Source organism: Myripristis murdjan, chromosome 14, assembly GCF_902150065.1.
Source record: "Myripristis murdjan chromosome 14, fMyrMur1.1, whole genome shotgun sequence".
Lineage (NCBI taxonomy): Eukaryota > Metazoa > Chordata > Actinopteri > Holocentriformes > Holocentridae > Myripristis > Myripristis murdjan.
The window spans coordinates 30,410,439-30,433,689 of NC_043993.1; the positions used below are offsets into that span (position 1 = coordinate 30,410,439).

The 23,251-nt window shown below is 39.6% G+C and overlaps 1 protein-coding gene across 1 annotated transcript; it reads left to right on the forward strand.

The window, feature by feature from the left end:
• Positions 1-10,614: 10,614 nt before the first annotated feature.
• zpld1a (zona pellucida-like domain containing 1a) lies at positions 10,615-22,295 on the forward strand. The gene is made up of 10 exons (XM_030069210.1): positions 10,615-10,720; positions 11,237-11,457; positions 13,630-13,811; positions 14,688-14,760; positions 15,283-15,380; positions 17,431-17,511; positions 17,621-17,792; positions 18,685-18,787; positions 19,349-19,378; positions 22,120-22,295. The coding sequence occupies exons 1-10, from the start codon at positions 10,615-10,617 to the stop codon at positions 22,293-22,295; spliced, it is 1,242 nt and encodes a 413-aa protein (XP_029925070.1).
• The last annotated feature ends 956 nt before the right edge of the window (positions 22,296-23,251 follow it).

Genomic DNA, 23,251 nt, shown 5'->3' on the forward strand with positions numbered 1-23,251 from the left:
ACGACAAACACATGATGGTATCTTTTGGCTCTGGCTGAATGGCTACAGCCAAAACATTGCAACCATTTAGATCAGGTGATAATATGAGAGTCCACTTGCACTATTTTGGCTGCTAGTAGCAGCATCTTGCATCAATACCTCTGAGAGCAGCAAAGCCCAATTTGTCTGATTTTTTCCCATGTGGATCTCACTGCACTGGACTCTGCTGTCAGGAAGGTCCTACTGTTGAACGTGAAGCAGAGTCCTGAATTTGGCCTAAAGCCTGGCAAGAAAAAAATTAAATGTGTCCAACAGGGAGCAACAACTCACATGTTGCCCTCAATTGCACTTTGTCAGGCCTTACTTTTGACTTCTGATGGTAGTGCATCCAAAGGTTGAGATTCTTCTAGTTGTACTTAAAAAACCTATATGGATCCTTTAATGAAAGTCATGGGTAATATTTTATTTTAAAATAAAGAGGTGGTAAAGTGCTATTTTGTGCTGCAGTTGGCACAGTGAAGAGAGGGAGATGCTCATACTGTCCAAAGTGTTAAAGTAAATAAAGTAAATAATTTTTATTGTATACAAAAAAAAATAAATAAATAAATAAAAAAAAATAAGATCTTAAAAACAAACAAACAAAAACTACATTTTAGTGGTCTTGTGATGAATTGGTGACATTTGTTACTACAGGACCTTTTAGAAATACAGTGAATGAGTAAATTATAGCATTATTTGCTCACACTACTTCCATGCAGCCCACTCCAGGCAGCTCAGGTAACAAAAAAAAAAAAAAAAAAAAAAAAATCAATTTCCATTGGATACCACTTTGTTGGGTCATTCATGTTTGCTCAATACATAAGTAGTATTCATATTTCCAACAGCATTTGAAGGCAGCAGTAGTGCTTTTCTGCTTGCTTGCCTTTCATTCAGTATAAGCTTGAGGACATCTAGTGGCCAACATCAGCAATTACTGCACTACCACCCTCCAGCTTCATGTCTTACCTCAAGCTTCCTTAAAAGCACATTTTATACACTATCTTTTGCCTAATTATCTTGAAGATGTTTTATGTTGTTGAATTTTTGCCATGAATTGATAAATATGCTGCTCTCATAATGTTGGAAGGCCACATTTATATTCATGAACAGGAGCTTCTACCAAAATTGAGAAACCATAGATCCTAAGATATTAATCATCAGGATAAATAGCAGTGACCGGTCCTGTTCCATTTCACAGGATTGCAAAGTGGCTGCTTGAGCTTTCCCAGTAAAGTCATTTCAGAATAATGTCAGTAAGCAGAAAATTAACCAGTATCCATTGAAAATCACTCCAGATCCTATCCAAAAACTCATTTTCCACAGCTTGAAATGAATGGCCAATTGAGCTACACATGAGGAATGAAACTCATTCAGTTGCTCCCTGATGCTTTTATCTGTGATCTTGCTTGGGGACGGTAGTTGCCTAAAGGCTATGGAGAAGCAGGCTTCTGAGCATCCTTTGAGCAAGGCACTGACCCCTTCAGTTCAACTGCTCAGTGGCCAACAGAGAGAGACTGCAGCTGAGTGGTTCATCTACCTTATTATATTCCTGTGAAGGAGGCTGGTGCTCAAAATGCGCATACACATTCATAAAATAGGTCACAAATTTAAAATGAGGTTGCTTCAAGGAAAAAACACACCCTTGGATCCTCTCACATTGTTAGACGCTCGCTGCATTCTATGAGCTACTTTATGGTGTGATGTTGTATTTCGCCTTTTGTTGCCTTGTCTACTTCTACTTCATTTCCCACATTTCCTTGAGTATTATGTCTCTTTTTAAAAACCTAGGGAAAGATATGAACTTGTCGCCTTCAGTCAAAAGTAAGCGTGATCATGTACAGTACATCACACACCGTCTATAATCGCTACCTGATCATCATTCCACATGGCGTTCGGCATCAAACAGATAGGCAGAGGATGACCATTAAAAACAGAAATGGACTCTGTGCTGATCAACTAATGAGTTTTGAATTGTACTGTTTTCTGTGATTTGCGGGAATGTAGTGGAGGGTATAGCCCAGCTTGCCATAAAGGAAAAAAAAAACTGATGCAAATGACAACAATGATGCAAAAAGATCTGGTGAAGCTGTAGTCTGACACACTGTCATTTTTACCAAGTGGTGGGAGAGCCTCTATTATAGTAATGCACAGGAAAATTGCTTCCTTCATTCCCCATGCGCTGTAGGCAGTTCTGATAGATGTAATGTGCTTGCGAGAGTCTGTCCCCATAAATTTATGCCCATTTGCTGTCTTTGTTGTCAGGCTTTAATGTTTTCCACCAGTAATGAATTAACTTGGAAAATGGAATTTGGATTAAGCTCTTACTTTTTGAACCAATAATGACTATAAGGCATAATGAGAAATAATGAGGTATTATCAGCCTAATGGAAATAGGCATTATTAAACAAATATCCCTCCTTTGGTAAGCATTAAAATGTCTGTCGTGAGTAAACAGACAGTGGCTGTTTAAAAAAGGTTGACAGTGGTCTGCCAACAAGACCCATGGCCAGCTGAAAAATTAAGTAAATTGTCCCAGTGACCAGCAGGGGTACAGCAAATGGGTTTTAATGAATGCAGAAATAAACATACCATTCTGGCAATCAAAGCAAACAACTATTAGAGAAATATTTTCCCAAGAAACAATTTCAAATGCAGCATTCTGTAACCAAGTTATTGTCCAACAGTAACTAATGATACAGTAACAGCTTTAGGAGAGCACTTCCACCATCATTTGGTGCTTTACCTCTGAGGCGTTTCCTCTCATTCACTTTTAACCTCTCAAAGAAATCAAATAGAAGCTGAAACTTATACCAGGTCATCAAGCGCCTTCTTCTGAGACGACAATATTTCCCACGTGGTTAGAAAGGCACTAATACTGTTTCTCTTGCCCCGTCCTGCTGCCCAGACAGTGACACATCCTGTTGATTTCCACCAATAGAGACCATAACGAGCTCCTTCCCGTCTGAGTGCGTTGGGAGACACAGCTGTGATGCAAACTGATTACTCCATTCGTCACCAAACACAGCTCAGTATCCTCTTTCACTTATAGTTTATGAACATCAGGGGCCATTTCAGAATAGATATTAGGAAAATAAAGCATCGCAGCACCTTATTGAGTCTTTTATAATACTAAGTAAACACATCATATCAAATATCCATGGAGGTGAGACACTGAACCACATATTCATATTGTTGCTTATAACAAGTCTTGGCAGAATCACTAATGACCATTGTGTTTATAACAGATTTAATACAACGCATCGAGCACTTATATAGTATGATTAACTGAACCCAGTATTTTGACATGTTTTATGTAATCATCTGAACAATATTCCCTTTATTTCTTTCCATTTTTTTTTAAACTGCTGCTTTGATGTAGAAAGATGACATCTTGAGTTGGAGTGCACAGAGGCGCATGTAAAAATGGCAAAACTGTAAGAAAAAACGTACAGTACAGAAGTAAGAATACAAGTAAGAATAAAGATTAAGAATATAAATGACAGGATAAAGTATTTTATAAAATATATAAAATAAATGGAATTACAAAAAAGTAAAAAAAAAAAAAAAAAAGTAATGAAAAATTCCTGTGAGGGCCCGGGGTTTGACAAATGAAAAATCACATCTAAACAGGACAATGCAGCGATTTGTTTATTTATTTATTTTTTTAAAATAAATAAACTAATTTCATTCAGATTTCAAAGGTTTAAGCAACACTGTCAATAGTAAAACCATAAAAATCAGTATTCAGCATGTCTTTACGATGGGTTTAGCACATAATATGAGATCCAAGGCAGAAACAACATAGCTTCTGAATGCAACATCACAGCTTCGAGGCTATTAAAGCTCCTACATTGTAAGTAATTTTCACTTTTCAAAAAGACAAATGGTTTTAGATATCAATTATCAGATTTGGAATTATGAGACATTCATGTGTTTTTATTACCTGCACTGATAATGGCTGCCTTCTTATTTTCTTTCAGCATGGCAACAGCTTGTCTAGTTCCTGTTTTGTAGCCGTTATGCTGGTATAGCTAATTTCAACATGTGATATACATAAGAGGCCAACAGATGAACTGTAGCCGTGTTAGAAGCAGCTCAACACCTTTTCCCTTTGCAGCGACAACTATATTCCTCTGGCAGAGGATATATCCCCTTCTGAAGAATGTATTTGTCATGTATATAATGGCTATGTCAACGGGGAGAGCAAGCTTATACAGGGATACTCTCTTAGGGACAGTGGGAATGATGCAAAGACTTAGTTACTTGTCTGCATGCCAAGTGATGACATTTTAGCCAACAAAAGCCGAGAGACATGCCCTTTCATTTAGTCAAAGACGCAAAATTATTTGTGTGCCATTCAAACTGCTACAGAGGGCTCACTCTGACGGCACCCAGTCTAGATTGATTTCACTCCAGATAAAGGATGTTCAGATCTTATTCTGCACGGAAAAGTCATCACTAGGTTTAGCGTAGTTTCAACAAAACGGCGGATTTGGAAAACGAAGGTGATTCATTGTCTTCCGTGACCTTATCCATGTATTTCCACCAAAGCTGAGCCCACAGACATGCTTGACCTACTAACATTTTATCACCGTACTTATGTCGCCTTTATTTGACATGTATGAGGAACTTGAGCTGGTTTTGAACTATATGTAACACGTCATACACAGGAGCTCCTATGTGATGCACATGGGAAAAGGCGTTGAGCTGATAAGGAAACATAAATAGTGTTGACATACCCACTGTTGTTTTGCTAAGCTCTCAAAAGACAGTGGCATAAAAGATCAGAAAGTCTACAAGACCACACAGCAGTATGATTTCAAAGTGTTTGACAGATGAGTGGAAACATAAAACAAAAACCACAGAGGAAGAAGACTTCAAAGAAGCCCATATGAATGAATGTATTGTCAAAAACGTGTTTACTAGCAGTCAGTTTTCATGTAAAATCAACATTGTATCAACTTATTCCTTTATTCATTCATTTGCAGTACAATATAATAAAGTTGCCAATTTATGTAATATCAAGCTCAAGGTTCATTGTTTCTGTTCAGCCGGGTGGGATAGTGACAATTCAGTGCAATTAAATAAATACATAAATGAGTAAATCTCCATCCTAACAGGATGGTTAGTCTCATATTCAGTTTTAAAATTTCACTCTTATTAAAGTAACGGAAAAGTATGTAAAGTTAAAGGAATGGAAAATAGTACAATACAGTGTATAAAAAAATTCTGCCAGTGGGGTGAGATTCAGGAACTGAGGAACTGAGATTAATGTCACCATTTTGAAACACGGCAGACCACAGCAAAATGACAGATGCCTCAGAGAGATTTTCTAAACAAACTCATTTGCACTGGAAAGAAGTGGAATTATCTCACCCCAATGGTTTTAAGACTGTTTTGCAGTAAGAAGATTACCGTTTTAAGAGCAATAAGATTTTTAAGACTCATTTCCGCAATAAATTACCTGATTATTGTAAGAATGACGTGACGGCTCAAAGCAAAAATTGGGGAGTCACCACCATTGGAATTTTAAGCATGATTTATGTGATAAAAAATATTTTTTGTTAGATTTTAATCATTTTAAATGAGTATGCTTTGCCCATACTCATGATTAGAGATATTTCATTCAGTTAATTTAAGAAACTGGGGTGCTTCTTTTTGTGACACAATAGTTCCTTTTGATCTATTAAGAAATTATCACCAGTTTTGGGATAAAGCAAAAGTTAATCCATTAGTAGTGTTCATGTTGTTTGTATATACGGGTGATGAAATTTCAGTCCAATTAGGCCTTTGTACACGTTCAGTGTGAATTGGGGCGGAAAAAAACAGTAAGGTGATAAAGATGAATATGGGCCCTGTACCCCGCTGTGAATGTAAGCCCTGGAGGAAGAGGCAGTGCAACATTTTGAGGATGTTTTTGTGTCTCGTGGCATTTAATTTCAGTCATAAAATATATGCCATTTGGGGGATGCTTATATCCAAAGTGCCTTTCAGCAGCGTGAGAGCACACAGCAGCTGACTGTGTTAATGATGCTCTACCCATCAAGCTACCCAGGACCACAATTATACCTTTAGGCCAATAATTAGGAGCCACTGGGGGAGGTGGGGGCACTCGCCCAAACAAACACTGCCGCTGTGCAGGCATGTGCTTGGAAATAGATGCAGATATACTGCAGCTATTTTAAGTATATAAAAGGGAAGGTCTTAATCCAAGGGCCTCTTCAGCAAAGTCAGGATTTCAGTGATGGAAGCTTAAGGATATCGTTGCATTACAGAATCACACCAAAAGTACATCATTTGCATAAGTGCGGCCCATTTATTGGATGATGCATACACACTCTGAATAGCCTAATAAGAACTGACAATATTAACATGTAAACTTTTTGCCATAAACTGGTCCTAAACTGGTCCCACACCCACTGATGCACTCTGGGTTGATATGTTCTTTAACGTGAAAAATCTGATGCAGTAATCTTATAATTTCTGAAAAACGCTTATTATTGAGACACTAGAACAATACTGATTTCTCTTGATATGTGAGGATTAAATTTACTCCACTAGGGGAAACCCTGACCTGCAATCCATATCATTCATACTAGCGAGGACAATAGTTTCCTTTCATGGTCAGTGTGTGTGCTTGTCTTGAACAGCTAGTGCTGTGCTTGTTAGCATGATAGACAGCTGCAGTACCGCCAGCAGAGTCAAATCAAAAGCACATGCTAGATTGGTATCCGTGTGAATGAGTGTGGGCCTCCTCGTTCTACCAGAGAGGTGAGTGCACTTGACCTCTCCTTTGTGTCCTTGTAATGCCACTGAGCAATACAGCAAATGAAGCAACCTGAAAATGCTCAAGGCTCAGGGCGAAAAGAGGAAAGTGAGATGAAGCATGTTTCATTTCTTTATCTTATTGAGGCTACCTTTACATACAGACGTTGTTTTGATCAAGTTTCCTCAACATGCAAAGAAGACTGTCCATAATATCCATGTTTTCTTGCACATTAGCAAAAACGCATCATCTGATTTTACATGTTGAGCAAATAGCATTTGAAATTTTGAAAATGGTGTATGAAAAAATTGCTTTTAGAGCCCTGGGTAAATAGACGTATGGCCATCCTGTATTACTGGCTGTTTTGTGACAACAGCATGAATTGGATATACCATTTTCTTCATCATGTGATTGTTAGCAAGTCTAGGCAACTTAAACAAGTTTGGTTAGGGTTAAAATTACAATCTAGTTAAAGTTGGGGTAAGGGTAAGTTCATGGTTAAATCACCTCGACCCTACATTTCCTCTGTGTTCTTTCAATGTCAAACTACAGGCTGTTTATAATTGTGTTTCCTCTGTGTAATCCATTTGTGGTGGAGATATGTTTTCTCTCATTTTGGAGTGCATCATTTGACAGATTCATCCTCCTGTGGGGAGGGATGATCCATCTCTGTGAGCACAGTGTGGGAGAGTGGACGCTTAGCAGTTTTTATGTGACAGGCATGTTTTTTTACTGTCAAGTGTGACAAGAAATGACACACCAACACTCCATTTGCACATCACAGTACCTACACTTTGTTTCTGTTTGTGCAGCGCTGGTAATGACAATCCAAAATCTCACTGGGGGCAGGAGGCCTCCAAAGTTGAGGTAAATTAGTCATATTTGACAGAGAACAGGAACAAAAAAGTCTGTTATATTTCAATCAATTCTTCATTTCCAGTAAAAAAAAAAAAAAAAAAAAAGAAAAGAAAAAAAAAACCCTGCCAAGTCCTGCTTTCACTGGTTCGATGCTATATGTGTTTGAAAGACAACTATGTTATCCCTTCTTTATTAGAGATGAATTGGGAACACCCTAAGAAAAAAACACATTGTAATGCATTATACATGAGTGTGAAAAATTGAGGAGAATCTCTGTGTTCAGTGTTGAGATTACACTGTGCTCCCCATGGAAAATCAAAAATATCAAATGCACTGCTGTTATCACTTACAGGCTGAGCATCTATTGTGGTTGTGAAATAACAATGGTAGCTGACATTTCCTTTGTTTATATTGAGCCAAGATTCTAACACCGATGAAACTACAGAAGTCTGCTGGTATGAAATCGTCTGCATTGCTGCTTTTGGAAATTTAATGCCTTTGGTTTTCCTTCCCATGCCCAGCCCTTTATGCATCACAAATGGCCAATGGGAAGCTATATGTTCACATGTAATGTACACAGCTTTCAGGCCTCTGCCAAAGTGGACCTGAGTGCTGTTGTTTAACAATGTCGTTCTCCTCAGGTATGCAAGGTGATGAAAACTTCCAAAATGCTGCCTTTGACCTCCATGGTTGCCATGTTCCATGGAGTGAGATGCTCTCCAACTGATAAGATGCACATCAGCTAACCATTTAGGGCATATACAGTGATGAAATAGTGAAAAATGAAAGAAAAGGGCTCTAGGCAATCTGGGCAATGAGTTGGAGCACTCTAGATGGCTATCAGTCTGCAGTGAAATGATGTACTAAATGCCACCTCCATGTCTTGACCAAGACATGGAGGTGGCATTTAGTACATCATTGTAATCGCAATTAACTCCGGATTAGCTAAGTCCTTAAAAATACGAAACTGCCATTCCCTGAACTCTTTACGCCCAATTCTTAAACAGTCCAACAAGTTAAACATCAGAGCAGCGAGATGTCCTTTGGTACGAGTTGTTCCTATCCATAAAATTGGTGGATCACGATGGGTAAATGTTCTTGGATACCTCTCGGACAACAGGTTTGAGGATCAAAACCAAAATGAACATAACCGCAAGTGTTTGAACAGCCGATGGCAACCTTAAAGACGAGGGCGGACATCAAAGAACGTTCTTGATGCTTCTTCAGAAGTGTAAGGTAAGGGCGGGTAACGCACAATTCCTCTTTCTGATTACTCTTTAACTGTGCTCAGAAGAGTTCATGCAACAAAATAAAGTGCTTAATACTCTCAAGTCTTTACAGTTCAGACCAGATATGATCTTATGAGAGAAAATGATGTTATGAAAGCTTACGATGTACTGCAGGACACATTGCTGACAAGGTAGCACAGAGGCAATACTTATGAAAGGCATATGAAACTTCTTGGCCAGTAACAGTCAGTGGTGACAGATGGTAACTTTTCAAATGGAGAGAGAGAAAGTAAGAGAACAAAATGGCCCTTTTTGACCTAAATTCAGAGGGTTGGTCTGAACTGCCTTTCGAATGTCCTTTCTATCTCATATTCCATATTCACAGAAGTTCCTGTGTTTCCTCTGTTTGGATCTCATTGCGTCAGGCCTGTCCCATATACTGCTGTCCATATGGAGGATAGGACGCTTAGGGCTGGCTAATCCCTTAAAAGTCTGTGAACTTTGCTTTCTTTTGCTCTGCTCTCTCTTTTGCGGGCTCCTGTGACCGGGAATCAAAGTTTGGAGATCAGGTAGGAGGCCAGCAGTGGTTCGCAGCCCTGCAGAGCGGATCGCCTGCTGCTGTGCTGACTGAGAACTGGCGCACACAAAACATGAAAAGTGTGGATTCTCGGGGCCAAGGGCCTGCATGATGGGCTCTGCACTCCCCGACTGGCTGGGGAGAAAGGAACGGCTCAGTCAGCAAGCCAGGGCCACTGGAGCGATGAAAAGATAATTCTCCCCCCCACCACCATGGACCTCATGCGGCGTCAAACCATTTGTGAGCAGTGACAGAGCCAGATTGGGCCGAAAGGATATGAGTGGGAAACTTCAAAACCTGCTCATGTTTCTGCCGACGTGAAAGGATTTGTATAACACATTCAGATTTGATGGACTTTCCCATGTTCACTCTGGACAGCCCTTTTTTGTTGACATGTTCAAATAATGAAGCTCTTATGTGTTGGATCCCTTTTTCCCCCCTGCTCCTGAGTCCCGTTTCTAGTTGTCAGGTAGGGATGCTGTGCGGACCATTCCATCACCTGTCCCAAGCATATGGAGAACCGCTGACTCGCCGGCTTCGAGGAACCAGGGTGAGTAGCCATACTGCTGGTGGATCTCTGACTTTTACCTCAAACTACCCTGAACAACACAATCTACTGTTAGAGCTCAGAGATGCAAATCAAAAATGTGTTACGGTGCAATTACTCCATTAATTTAGCTGTTTCCTCACAACCGCGACTCTTATCTGTGACTGACAAGCATCTTGTGGTGATTATCTGGTAAGAGGTTTTCACAAGACAATGAGATCTCCAAACAGAGATAAGCCATTATAGTTTAGAAATGACACTGGTTATCAGGGCATTGTCCTGCATAATTTCTTATAACTTTGATGCCAAGGCTGCATAATTCATTGTGACATTTGTCTGTTTTGATACTGTTTGATAAGCATATCAAAGACATTCCTCTGAAGTCAAAACTATAATGAGAGTCTTTGGGAAAATCTTCTCTTCTGACTTCAATACCACAACAGAAGAATATCCTCACTTTTTTTTTCTGTGCAAAATGAATCAAAGATATGGCTGTTTTCATTTGCTGTTTTCTCATCTTTGAAGTGTTTGCAAAACTGGCATTCTTAATTTTACAGATTAAGTGCAGAGACTGGATTTTTGATTAAGCGCAAATACTCTTTCTCTTACAGGCGCTGAAATGGAACATATATTTTTGATTCTTCTACTGTTTAGTAAGGCATTATCAGTTGGAGCTCAGTTCAATGGATTCAACTGTGATGCCAACTTTCACAGCCGCTTCCCTGGTGAGGAACTCAAAGAAAACATGGATTTATCCTTTTTTTTTTTTTTTTCTTTTTTTTACAATCAAAGACTGGAATTAACATTTGTGTCTACATTGCATCATCTTCAAAAGAGGAAAGATTTCTATAATTTTGTTTACCTATAAACCAGTTCTTAAATCATGGTGATTATTGGGGACATTTTGGGTTTTTTGACCTAGATGTAGACCAAACTGCTGGGACGGTTTTTCTCCCCAGAATTCACTTTTAGAGGGAAAATTGGACATACATTCATAAATTAGACTTTGATTTTAATTCAGCATCAACATCGACATTTATATCAGCTCATTAAGATAGGTTGAGGTTTAGTGACTTGACCTGAAAATAGAAAACACTCACTTGGCTTTATTTTGTTGCTAATATCTTGAGAAGAAACGACCTTGTGACTTGTACTGATGCAAGAGAGTGCAGCAATAATGATGATGTCAGTATATGAAGATACTGTGTGTGTGTGTGTGTGTGTGTGTTTGTCTCTGGCAGCGGAGAGGGATATTAGTGTGTACTGCGGGGTGCAGACCATCACCCTTAAGATCAACTTCTGCCCTGTCCTCTTCTCCGGCTACACCGACACCGACCTGGCCCTCAACGGTCGCCATGGAGACGCCCATTGCCGCGGATTCATCAATAACAACACCTTCCCCACCGTTGTGCTCTTTAGTATCAGCCTGGCAACACTGGAAGCCTGTGGCAACTCCCTAGTGGTATGAAAGATGGAATGACATAATTTAATGTGTGTATGTTGCAAACTTTTTTTTTTAACTGCTGCTTCGAAGTGGCTACTGTGAATACTGTAGATGGGTTAGTCACTTTAGAGCAAGTAATGCTCTAAAAGTATTCAAAAGTCCTCAAACCTTGGCCTAAGATATCAGCTGATGTCGGATTTTGCAGATATATTTGGAATGAAGGTGCCAACAGAGGATATTGTGTGCTGACATTTCGTATCTTCATGGCCAAAGAAATCCCAAAATTTAGAAAGAATCAGTGTTGCTTCCAGACTTTTATCCTTGTCAAGGTTGAAACAGTATGTTGACCAAAAAACACACAAAGAAAATCTCCAGTGAAAGCTGCAGTGATGAAATTCTTTTGGGTGGGTCAGCCCAAAACATTTTAACATGATAGATGACAGCTCCTGCATTCCTGGGTCCCTTTTGTCGTTTTTACAGTGTGTGTCTTCTCATTCTCATGGATAACTGGCCAAACACAGACATCGTGATATCACATCAAGATTTTCACAGTGCAGCTGTACAGGAGTTAGACAGCTGGAAAAACTCTCCAACATTGACAGTAAATGTCAGGTTTTGGTGTCAGTTCTATCAGAATCAAACAGTGAGGGCATCTTTCAAGACTCACCGTTTGGCCCCAACATGCAGAGAGAAATCCACCGTAAGAGACGGCAGAGACTCTGATTTCGTCTGTTACTGTAGCCGTACAAGTCCAGAATGCAATGCAGCAACAAGTTGAGATGAGTTTTGAGAAGAGGGTCCCCTGCTGACATTACTATCACGACTGCTGCAGTTAATGCTCTTTCCACCTGCATATAGACTCAACAAGTGGATGTAACAGGTCCAAGCATGTTCTCTAAGGGATGGGAAAAGGCATTCTGGGAAATGTAGGGAATTATTTACCAGAGTAGAGACCAGTTAAGTTAAAATGCATACACTGAAAAAGTAAATTATCCATCACTTTATTACAAAGTAACTCCTGGAATGGCCTGAACATCACATATTGATGATATCTAGCACTGAAAGATCAAAGATTGGGAATTTTCCTTTAAGGCAGGAAGAGGCGAGTTTTCACGTGGTTAGACTTCTCAATTTTTTTAGTTTTTTTTTGGGGGGGTGGGGGGTGGGGTGAATATAAGGGCAATATCAAAGTAATATATCAGTCCGTCCCAGTAATAACTCTATTGCCTAAACTCCAACTGAACCTAACTTCCCCTGAGAGCGATATTTAAATTTAGAAAAAAGAAAAAAAAAAAAAATCCTCTCAGCATATTATACTGTGAGGCAGCCGAAGTTTTGGCTCCACCAGGAAGCCACAGTGATGCCACCTGCTTGCATTTGTTTTGAAAAAACGTTATAAAAAGTCACCAAGTCACTGTGTCTCGACTGCAATCTTGTACAATGAAATGTCACAAAGTCCTAGATGATTGTCTGTAATTACCTGCCTGAGTAGTGTATCTTTAATGCCAGCAGACACGGGGGGCTCAAAGAGGAACCTGACACCGCGTTGAAGTCAGAAAGCTCTTAGAACAAAGATTGGAGCGGCACAGCGGCCTGTCTAGTTGACTGTATCCACGCTTTAACGCCGCATTCACAAATATTGGAATGCAGACCATGTGGACCCAACCATGATACAATTACGTTGAATGTGAATGTAATTTGCCCGTCCCGCAGACTAATGAAATGAAAACCATGCACACTTGCCACTAAATCACGGCCATATTTGATGTAATTGTATAGTGGTCGATTCTACGTGGTCTGTATTCCAATCTTAGAGAGTGTTGCTTTAATGCTGACATGCTGCGCTCGTCCTGCATGGGAACGAGGTCCAGTAATCCTCTGAAGGGAATGTGGTCCCTGCGAGGATGTCTGTTTTTTAAAAAGGAAGTTGAAAGTGGACCTTTTTGCTAATACCCCCTCCTTCCCCTTCTCCCAATTTTGCTGAGTGAGTTAGACTGAGCGAGACAGTTTCTTGAGGGTCCATTCTCTGATAAGCGGGGATTGAGCTGGGGATTAGCGGGGTGCATTAGTATGCTCAATAGTATGTGTGATGCTATCAACCTTTGTCCAGTCTGCCCAGGGTAAGATAACAGCTGTGAGTGAGTGAGACGGGAGGAGGAGTGTTACCCACACCGATATGGTTTGTTGCAGGTTTCCACAGCTCAAGGACCCAACGCATATGGGAACCTGTCGCTGGTGCAGATTGGAAACATATCAGGGTACATCGATACACCAGATCCTCCCACCATCATCAGCTACCTGCCAGGGCTGCTGTACAAGTTCAGCTGCAGTTATCCTCTGGAGTATCTGGTCAACAACACACAGCTGGCCTCGTAAGTCACATAGGCAAGACCACTCTCTCTGTAGAAGGGGCTCGATAGTGATGTTTTATAAGCAGCTGGGGAAGCCTAGTCGATTCTGTGGGTCTAACGGAAGGCCGATGGGGGGTAAATATAATTCTGACAGCGATTTCCTTGAGTGATCTCGAAAATCTACAAACACCGTTTTGTTCAGAAAACAGCTCTCAGAAAGGTCAAGGAAGGACACTTGGAAAGCTGAGTACTTCCAGTTCTAAAAGCTAAAATAACCATTAATGGACCCTGTCCTAGTTCTGAATAACTCTCAGTTGTTCATTCTTTGCCTGAGCAAAACAATTTTTTAAACAAGTCTGTTGTAGAGAAGACATGGGAATAAGGTAGGTCTGTGCAATGTATCAATATTAAATGGATATCGTGATATAAGACTAATATCCTCTGGGATTTTGTATATTGTAACATCGTGATATGACATAAGTGGTGTCTTAACATGCTTTTAAAGGCTGTATTTAAAAAAAAAAGAGAGATGCAATTTTCTGACTGTTCTAGCTGTTCTGTTATTTGCCTCTACCTGCTTGCACATGATAAGCACATTACTAATAAGTGTTCATCAAAAATGTCACTGTGTAAACTATTTTGTGAATGCACCAATAATCATCTCTGCAATGTCGTTAAAATATCGATATCAAGGCACTGGGTCAAAAATATCATGATACTGAGAAATAAATGAGAAGTATTTGTGAGTAGAGCAAAATCCTTTCACAGAATGTCAGAACCTATCTTATTAAATAAAGATCGACAGATAGACGGAACGCAAATGTCACCAAAAATGTTGGATAACAGTCAGGTTCTAAAACATTTTCAGCAACTTTCATCTTCTTATCTTTATTAAAGGTCGGCTGCCGCAATCTCAGTGAAGGATAGCAATGGCACCTTTGTCAGCACATTGAGCCTGCTGCTTTACAACGTAAGTTCACATCATTCATGTCTAAATATATCTGTCATTTGAAGTACGGGGGGGCTGGAGACAAAGCCACGTATTAAATATTAATTAAATCTGACACATCATAGAGGGTAAAGATACTCTGGAGATACAGTATATGAAGTCATTTGTATAGCATAGGCAGCTGCAGCACAGGAAGAATAAGGAGGAGCCATCCACAAGTCTGGGAATACTACCGCAGGCTCAGAAATCCTTTATATGCTGCCCAGGTAGCCAACAAATTACCTTTAATCCTGTAATTGAGGCAGATTATACTCAATTTACCCTCGGTTCATTTCAGAACTTATGGTAACGTCACTTGCCGATTTGAATCAAATACAAGTAAATGGGGTGCTGTGGGAGCCAGATGATGGATATACTGCAGCTCATAAATTGCAGTGAAATTGAGCAAATCTTCTGCAAGGTAGCAGGGGGAAAAAGCCAAGAAATGTGAAAAACATCCTGAAATACCTTTGTTCTTGTTTTTTTCTTGGGGGTGGTACACAGGACTCGTCGTACGTTCAGCAGTTATCCATCCCCATGGCTGGACTCACACTGAAGACACGGGTGTTTGCAGCCGTAAAGGCCACCAACCTGGATCGGAGGTATTTCATCGACCTAAATTAAACCTTTGTCTAATCTGAGCAGCGCTGAACGGAGTCAGAGAGGGTTTGTTAATGCAGGATTCTTCATCAAATCCCTTTGAACATCTGATCCATCATCATCCGAAAGGCAAAACTACTCTTAGGGGTTTGGACACCTAACTACTTTTACAACCTTCTACACAATTGTGGGATTTTACATTGCAAACAATACAATAATTTGCAACCTGGTGTCATTCCTGTGCAAAATAAAACAAAGCACAATCCAGTAATCCCACACAGAGACTGAGTATGCCATTTCTGCATGGAGTAAATCTGTAAGTGGGGCAGTAGGATAACACATCAGTGTACTGCACAACATGAAAACAATAGGCACAGCTTACCTTTATGTGAGGCTAGATTCTACATGGAAAACAAAAATCTTTTTACACTACTATCTACGGTAAGTGTAAGACAGACTTTTAAGTAGTATTTTTTTATCCATGGGTGACAAATGCAGCAAAATGCACAAACAACAGTCACAAATACTTGAAATGTGATCTTCGACACCCTATAAATAGACGTCATATGTGGAAGACGAGGCTGTTAACTGTGCCACTTGGTTCACCTGAGAAGGACCTTTGTGTCTTAAGGCCAGCTGGTCCTATTGATGACAAATGGAGGGCAGGGCTGCAGCTATGACAACACAATGTGAGAGCTTTGGGCTTGTCCAACACTTGGACTTATCTTGATATTGGAGAACTTTTCCTCTTTGGGCTCATAAATCCTGCCCAAAACCAACACGAATAATCTCAGAAAGTTGTATGAAAATCAATCACTGCCATTGTTCTCAGTGTCCACATCTATAAAAGTCTTTTTTTTTTTTTTTTTTTTTTTTTTTGTTAAAAACTCCGGTTTGGTTGAAAATCACCTTCTAATGCAATGAAAGTAAACAAATTAGCAAATACATTCTGTTATATTTCCGTGAAGTGACACATTTGTGATTTCTCCAAGAAATCTACCAAATCCCATGACTTTCCCTGTCTGGAACCCATATTCCAAATTTCATGATGCCCCATAAATTCCATGATAAGCGGGAACCTTGTTAACATTTATGAGAGATCACTCGCATTTTGCTGTTGGACAGAAATGGCTCTTGACCTTCTACTTGAACTCATCCCCACTTTGGCCTTGGACTCATGGCATGACTTTGGTCTTGGATTTGCCTGTGTGAGGTCTTTGTCTGTGTTGTGGTCATTTGATCTTGCCTATAGATCTACTGGTGGCTGGGGAAAAGACTTTGCAATGAAGTGAGGGTGTCAGCACATGATCTTAAATGACAGCACTGGCTTTGGGGGAATATGGCTCTTTGGTTACCTTGCACGGTATCTCACATGTGGATTGGTCCTAAAATAATCTCTGTGTCTCTGGTTGACAATTTGCTTCAATATGCTGGCCTCAACATATGGCAGATTCAAATATGAAGAAAATCCTTTACTAATTCAAAGTTGTTATTCGTTTTTTATTCCATGGTCTGTAGATTCATGTGATCTGGAAACAAATTCCCATTTGCCATCCAAAGGTAAAACTGTGAATATGAGCCAACAGCACTGCCAGTTTTGAGCTCGGGTTAATTTTACTAAAATGATGTCCTGTGCACAGAAAACAAATTAATGCTTGGGCATCTCCTGCTGCTGAAAGTACAATAGCTCCAAAGACTGCATCATTTTTGTCATATTTACCAAACCCGAGCAAGCTGAGCAGATGTAGATTTGCTATTAAAATTAACCGACCATCGGGCCTTAGAGTTGCTGCAAGGTCTTATTACCTTATTTGTACAATAATACTATCAATCATTTAACATACAATGCAGTGTTTGCATGCATACTGGACAGAGCTATCGACCAGAGACACAGAGATTATTTTGCCACATATGGTGCAAAGTGACCAATTAGCCAAAATCCATAGCGTAAACTTTTAAATATACATATATATATCACATATACTTTAATGACCTTGAGCTCTGTTTTTTTTTTTTTTTTTTTTTTTTTTTGTAATCCTTAATCTAAAATAGATGGAACGTTCTCATGGACTACTGCTACACCACTCCCTCTGGAAACCCCAATGATGACCTCCGCTACGACCTTTTCTTTAGGTAACTGTGAAATTTGAAAACGTGTCTTTGATATTATCCTCAGTCGGATTTCCATGTTGCTCTCGCTCTCTGTTCCTGTAATACGCTCTGATTTCCTGCCCTGAGCTAGCTGTGAAAAAGACCCGCAGACCACTGTGTTTGAGAATGGGAAGAGCCAAATGGGCCGCTTTGCCTTTGAAGTATTCCGCTTTGTAAAGCACAAGAACCAGAAGATGTCCACCGTCTTCCTGCACTGTGTCACCAAGCTGTGTCGAGCAGACGACTGCCCGATGCTCATGCCGGTGAGGCTGACTCAGGGCACTTAAACACACACACACTGGACAAAATATTAGGTTTTTACACCTACATGGAGACATTACCCACATCTCAGTTGCCTCAAGGCTTAAAAGTGTTTCTTAAAACCTTTGATCTTCATCTCCCTTTCATGACTGAAGTACATTTAATAGATTCAATCCATAAAGACCTCACCTACTCACTCTATTACATGGAAAACGCCAGCAGCCCTAATATTTTCACCAACACACAAAATCACTGAGTCACAATAGCAACCTGTATGTTTCTAGTCATTGCCAGACAAACCGAGTCCCGAGTTATTAAAAGTCAAAATGGACCTTACACCAATAATCTGGCCTGATTATGTCAACAAGAAGTAGTTCCTGGATGATTTCTGACACTGCACATAAACAGAGAAACTCTCAACCATTTGTGCCACAAGCAAAAGTAGACAGCAAATATTGTGATATTAGTTTAGTTTTTATTTATTTTTACCCAGTGATTAATAATTCATAATTATAAAAAATGCAGTATTTACAGTGTAGAATAAATGTGGTGTTCAAAAGAGTACAAATACAAATCAGATCCTGACTATATTTACATTTCATATGACAATATAACCAAAAGTGCTTTGTAAACAAACAGTTCAAAGGGATGACAAAGACAGCCAATAAAATAAACATCAGAAAGTGACACAAAAATATGGGCACTGAGCAGTGCTGGTAGGGACTATGCATTATTTTTTATGCATTATTTTTTCTCCCTAATGTCCAGCCAACCTGCTGACAATCAAATCATGAAACACCGGAACACATCGTGTCTTTTATTTAGATATAATCGCCTAAAAATGCATATCTGACATCCTAACTCATTTTTTCTCCCCTTTTCTTCTTTTTCAAGATCTGTGGCAGCAGAAAAAAGAGAGACATCTCAGAGGGGAAGGAGTCAAACGCGGTATCTGGAAACGCCGTCATTACTGCCGGTCCTATCATCACTCGGAGTGGTACAGTCTGATAACATTCCTCCTATTTTATCCCTTTCTCCTCCGAGTCCACTCCTCCCAGCTCTCTCACACCACCTCCCTCCATCCTGAGCCACTCTAAGATTTCCTCACGTTATTCATCTCTTTCTCAACTCCACGCTGAAACTCAATACTTACAGTGCGGCACCGTGAGCCCTGTTAATCCCTTGTTTAAACTGTACTCACATGCAACACTAAGCTTCTACTCCTCTGTATTTTCTATCATTTTCACCCGCTGGTTACATTTAGGACGATGTTAAAATATTAGTAAGGGTTTCAATCGATTGGATAGCATATTAAATAAAAAGTGAATCTTCAGGCTTCATATCACCATGAAGGCTGATGGTGAGAACGTGTCTGAGTGACCTAGTTCATCTACATTAGCAGCCTTTCAATAGAGCGCCTGGGGGCATCCCACTGAGTCATGCACTGTAAGAGAAATCGGTCAGTGTGTCATTGTGCTGTGTACAGTATACTGTACTATACATTATACATGATCCTGTCGTATCCTTAAATGGCCTTTTTTTGTGTGTTGTTTTGCAGATGAAACGCCAACTAACAACTCTCAACTGGGTAAGCCTTTACGTTCAGCCTAGATTCTGCAGACAAGAAAACATTTCAGAAGGACTTTTTTTTTTTAGATATAGAGCCAATTCAATGAACAAAACATTTATACTGTATATCATCAATCTGTGATGTTCATTATGTTCCAGGAGTTATTTTGAGACTGATTTTGTTTTTCGGTGAACCCAGTTCATCTCAACCTACTTTGTGTACATTTAGTTTAATAATTATAATAATAAGAATAATAAGAATAACCCACGCCCCTTATTCAGATCTTAACATGTCGTGGCTGTATTATGGGCTACTGAGGCTACAGCTCGCGGAGGAATAGGCCTTATTTGCTGCAGCCATTTTGACATGAAATGGCAGGTAAACACAGGTGTTGCTAATGATGTTAATTAAGCTTCTGGTCCACTGAAGTGTATCGAGGGAGATTTCAGTGAAGCAACATGAAACAGAACCTCGGTGTCAACAGTAACACCTGTGTTTACCCTGCAATTTTCACCTCAGAATGGCTGCCGTGGAAAAGGTCTGTTGGTATCTGCCTCTTGTACGATGGATTTGTCTCAGCTCTGTTCCATGGAGGTAGTTTCCATGGCTGTTGTTAGACTAGCCCGACTAATACCCTCTTAGAGACTGTGTAACATGCCACTGACCAAACTCACAGTCTGCGCTTTGATGAGAGGCATTAATATAAAAATATTAATATTATGACTTTTCTCAACACTGGCTATAGTCTCCATTCTCAAATTAAGCAGTAGAACAAGAGAGGCTTGTGCGTTTTAGGAAATCACATCACGGCTGTGAGGTTTTTCACTGTAACAACAGAAGCCTCATTTTTATACAACAGTTACGATTTTGTAGCAGCAATATTGTTTTTGTCTCACATAAAACGCTAAAATTAAGTTGCATTTACCATTTTTAATACCGTTTTAATGCCAAAAAAAATTCCCCAATCTAGAACTTGTTTAGAGACTGCTTGCAGCCGACATGCAGAATAACCTTCAGGTGACGGAGAATCAGCTGTTAGTGATAGTTTGATAGCTTTGTTTGACAGCTGCTGTAGTGGACTACAACCAAAGATGCGCTGTGCAAAAGATGACACACTGCAAGCTGTGTCAGTCGTGTGAAATGGTGCTCACTTCCTGTCTCACTGTCATCCGCCACCTCGACTTGCCAGAGACAGCTGGTGTTGTGAACGTCGTGTGAACGTTGTGCAGCCTACTGCCGCACAAAGCTTGGGCATTTTTGATGGACTGACCATGTCAAAACATTACAACACTGGATACAGTACTAATGTAATGTTTGTGCCTTATTTTGCTTATTTTTTTCACTTCCAAAAACAGTTAAGTAGTATTATTAAGCAAAGAGAAACAAGTTCTATTTGAATTTTAACTATTGATTTATGGTTTCACATACAAGTGCCTTTAAATTTCTGTTTATCCGGTTGGAAAGCAACATGGGCAGCTCTTCAGTGAAACCAGAGGTGGTTCAGTAACAACAGAGAGAAAAGATGTCTGTGCTGCCAGATCTTGCGAGAGCCTGTTGCGGAGACGCAAACAAAGTTCATTTTCTCCTGATATTTTTGTCTGAAAAATGCTATTTCAGTGTCAGGACGTCTTCTACAGGGAAAGTGGCAAAACCCACATGAAATGACTCTGAGTGAGCCTTCTCTTTTCTAAACTGTCTCTGGAGGCTCCCATGATTTTACAGTAAATAACACACAGCTCTCGACCAATCAGATTGCTTGAACAGTAGCGTCTGTTGTATACATTTTGTTTAAAAAGCAGTTTAACAGGAAATGTGGCACTAGTGTGTTCAAAGTTGACATGACTCACTCAACACATTTCCTCCAGTTGGAGTGAAGTCATGTTTTACATAACTAAAGCACTGAAAACTCTCTTTTGCTGCAGTCTTTTTTTCGGTGAATAATTTAACTCTGTTGAAGCCAGTCACTATTGTGCAGACGGTGAGAATTTGGTCAGTTTCTCCCTGTATGATTCTTTTAATGCTGGTGCAAAATGGTGAGGCTGGAAAAAAAGCCATTTTGAGGCACTGAAACCAAAACCCGATGTTAACAGCTGATGTTTTATGTGCATGTAATATTTTTCTGTGCTGCAAATATCCTGTCATGGTGGCACGCCATCTGTTTGAAGAGTTACAGGTGAGAGAAAATTACACCAAAGACAATGGACATCGCCAAACTATGACAGTGTACTAGGGCCATTGTAGGTTTAAAATAATAATAATAATAACAATAATAACAATAATAATAATAATAATAATAATAATAATAATAATAATAATTAAGGCGCTAGGGATGGGGGTAATATTCAGAGAAAAAAACAACAACTGAATTTTCAAGATTTGAGTTGTAAATAATATGAGAAAAAAACTTATTTTATTATTTATTATTATTTAACTTATTTAATTTATTAAAAAGATGCTCACAAATTTATGAGAAAAAACTCAGAAAGTTTGAGAGTATTAATTCACAAATTTACAAGCAAAAAGGTTTTTTTCTTGGAAATTTACACCTTTAATCTTGGCAATTCTAATATTTTTTTTTTCACAGAATATCACGCCCCCTCAATGGTCCTAGTCCACCGTCGTACTAAGCGGCTGTCTTTAACCGTGTTAAAATATTTTCCTTCAAAGTTCGTATGAGAACACAGTTGTGCTAACATTAATAGAAATATTCCATCAGTCTGAGGGGCCTGGGATGTTTCTTTGTGTTGTTGCTGCTTTAGCCCAGCTGAAGGCTCCTGCGTTCCAGATGAACACGGTGACCAGCGCGCTCATCTCAGGCCTCATCATTCTGGGCGTCATGAGCGTCTGCTTCTTCATCTTCTCCCTCACCCTCCTCAAAGGCAAAAGCTCCACGGCCGGCGGCCTCTCGGGCGTTCGCAACCCGGCCTTCAGCTGAGCGCCAGAGTCGAGCCCGCGGCCGACACCCTTCCAGCAACCATTTACGGCGCACGCTGAGCAAGGTGCAAACGAATGGTGTTTTACGTGATGTTTAAAGGAGAATAAAGGCTACATGTTGATTTAGGCAAGTGTTAACAGTCTGTACAATGTGCATTAGCGTAGAAATAGAGGAGGACTTTTTATGTGTTGTACTGTACTTTATTTTTGGCTTTTTTTTTGTTTTGTTTTGTTCCAACCCTGTGACAGGCCAGGCTGTTGTCTTTCTGCCTGTGATATTTCGTCAGGCAGATTTAACCCAAAAGCTGGGACACACATAACTTTATTCAATACCTCAGCTATACAGCTTTTCAATTGCAGGGTGTAGGATCAGTAACAAGATATATACATAGTAGTGTGTAAACGACTGGCTAAGCTTGCACCTCAACGTTAACAGGAGCCCTTCAATGAAATACGACAACCGCTTCTCAGGATGAGAGAAGCTCTTAAAAATACTCTTGTCAGAAATTGAAATTTGATTAAGTGAGATAACAGAGAGCCTCAGGCATGGACATCAAGTTGTTAAGACTCTGAGACCAGTACGCTTAAGGGTTTCTTGACCTAAAATCTAACTTTAAAATCATATTGATGTAAGAATTAAAATAAATCTTTAATTTATTACTGTTGCTCTCATTAGAAGGATAGTATGTTTAATCGATATAGGCTATTCTCTGTTATATCAAGAAGTAGCTCACTAGACAGCATATGAAGTCGGTGGCAATAAACTTATTTGTCAATTTGCATTTGTATATGTACCCCAATGTACTGGCATATTACTCTTCCAATATGTGTTTTCATACAGTAAAATGCCTTTGATACTCTATGCTTTAATGATGTACAAAGCATGTGCATATTGCAAATATTGCACTTTTACTTGTGATTAAAACTTGCCCAGCGCAGTAAAGCCGATTGAATTTC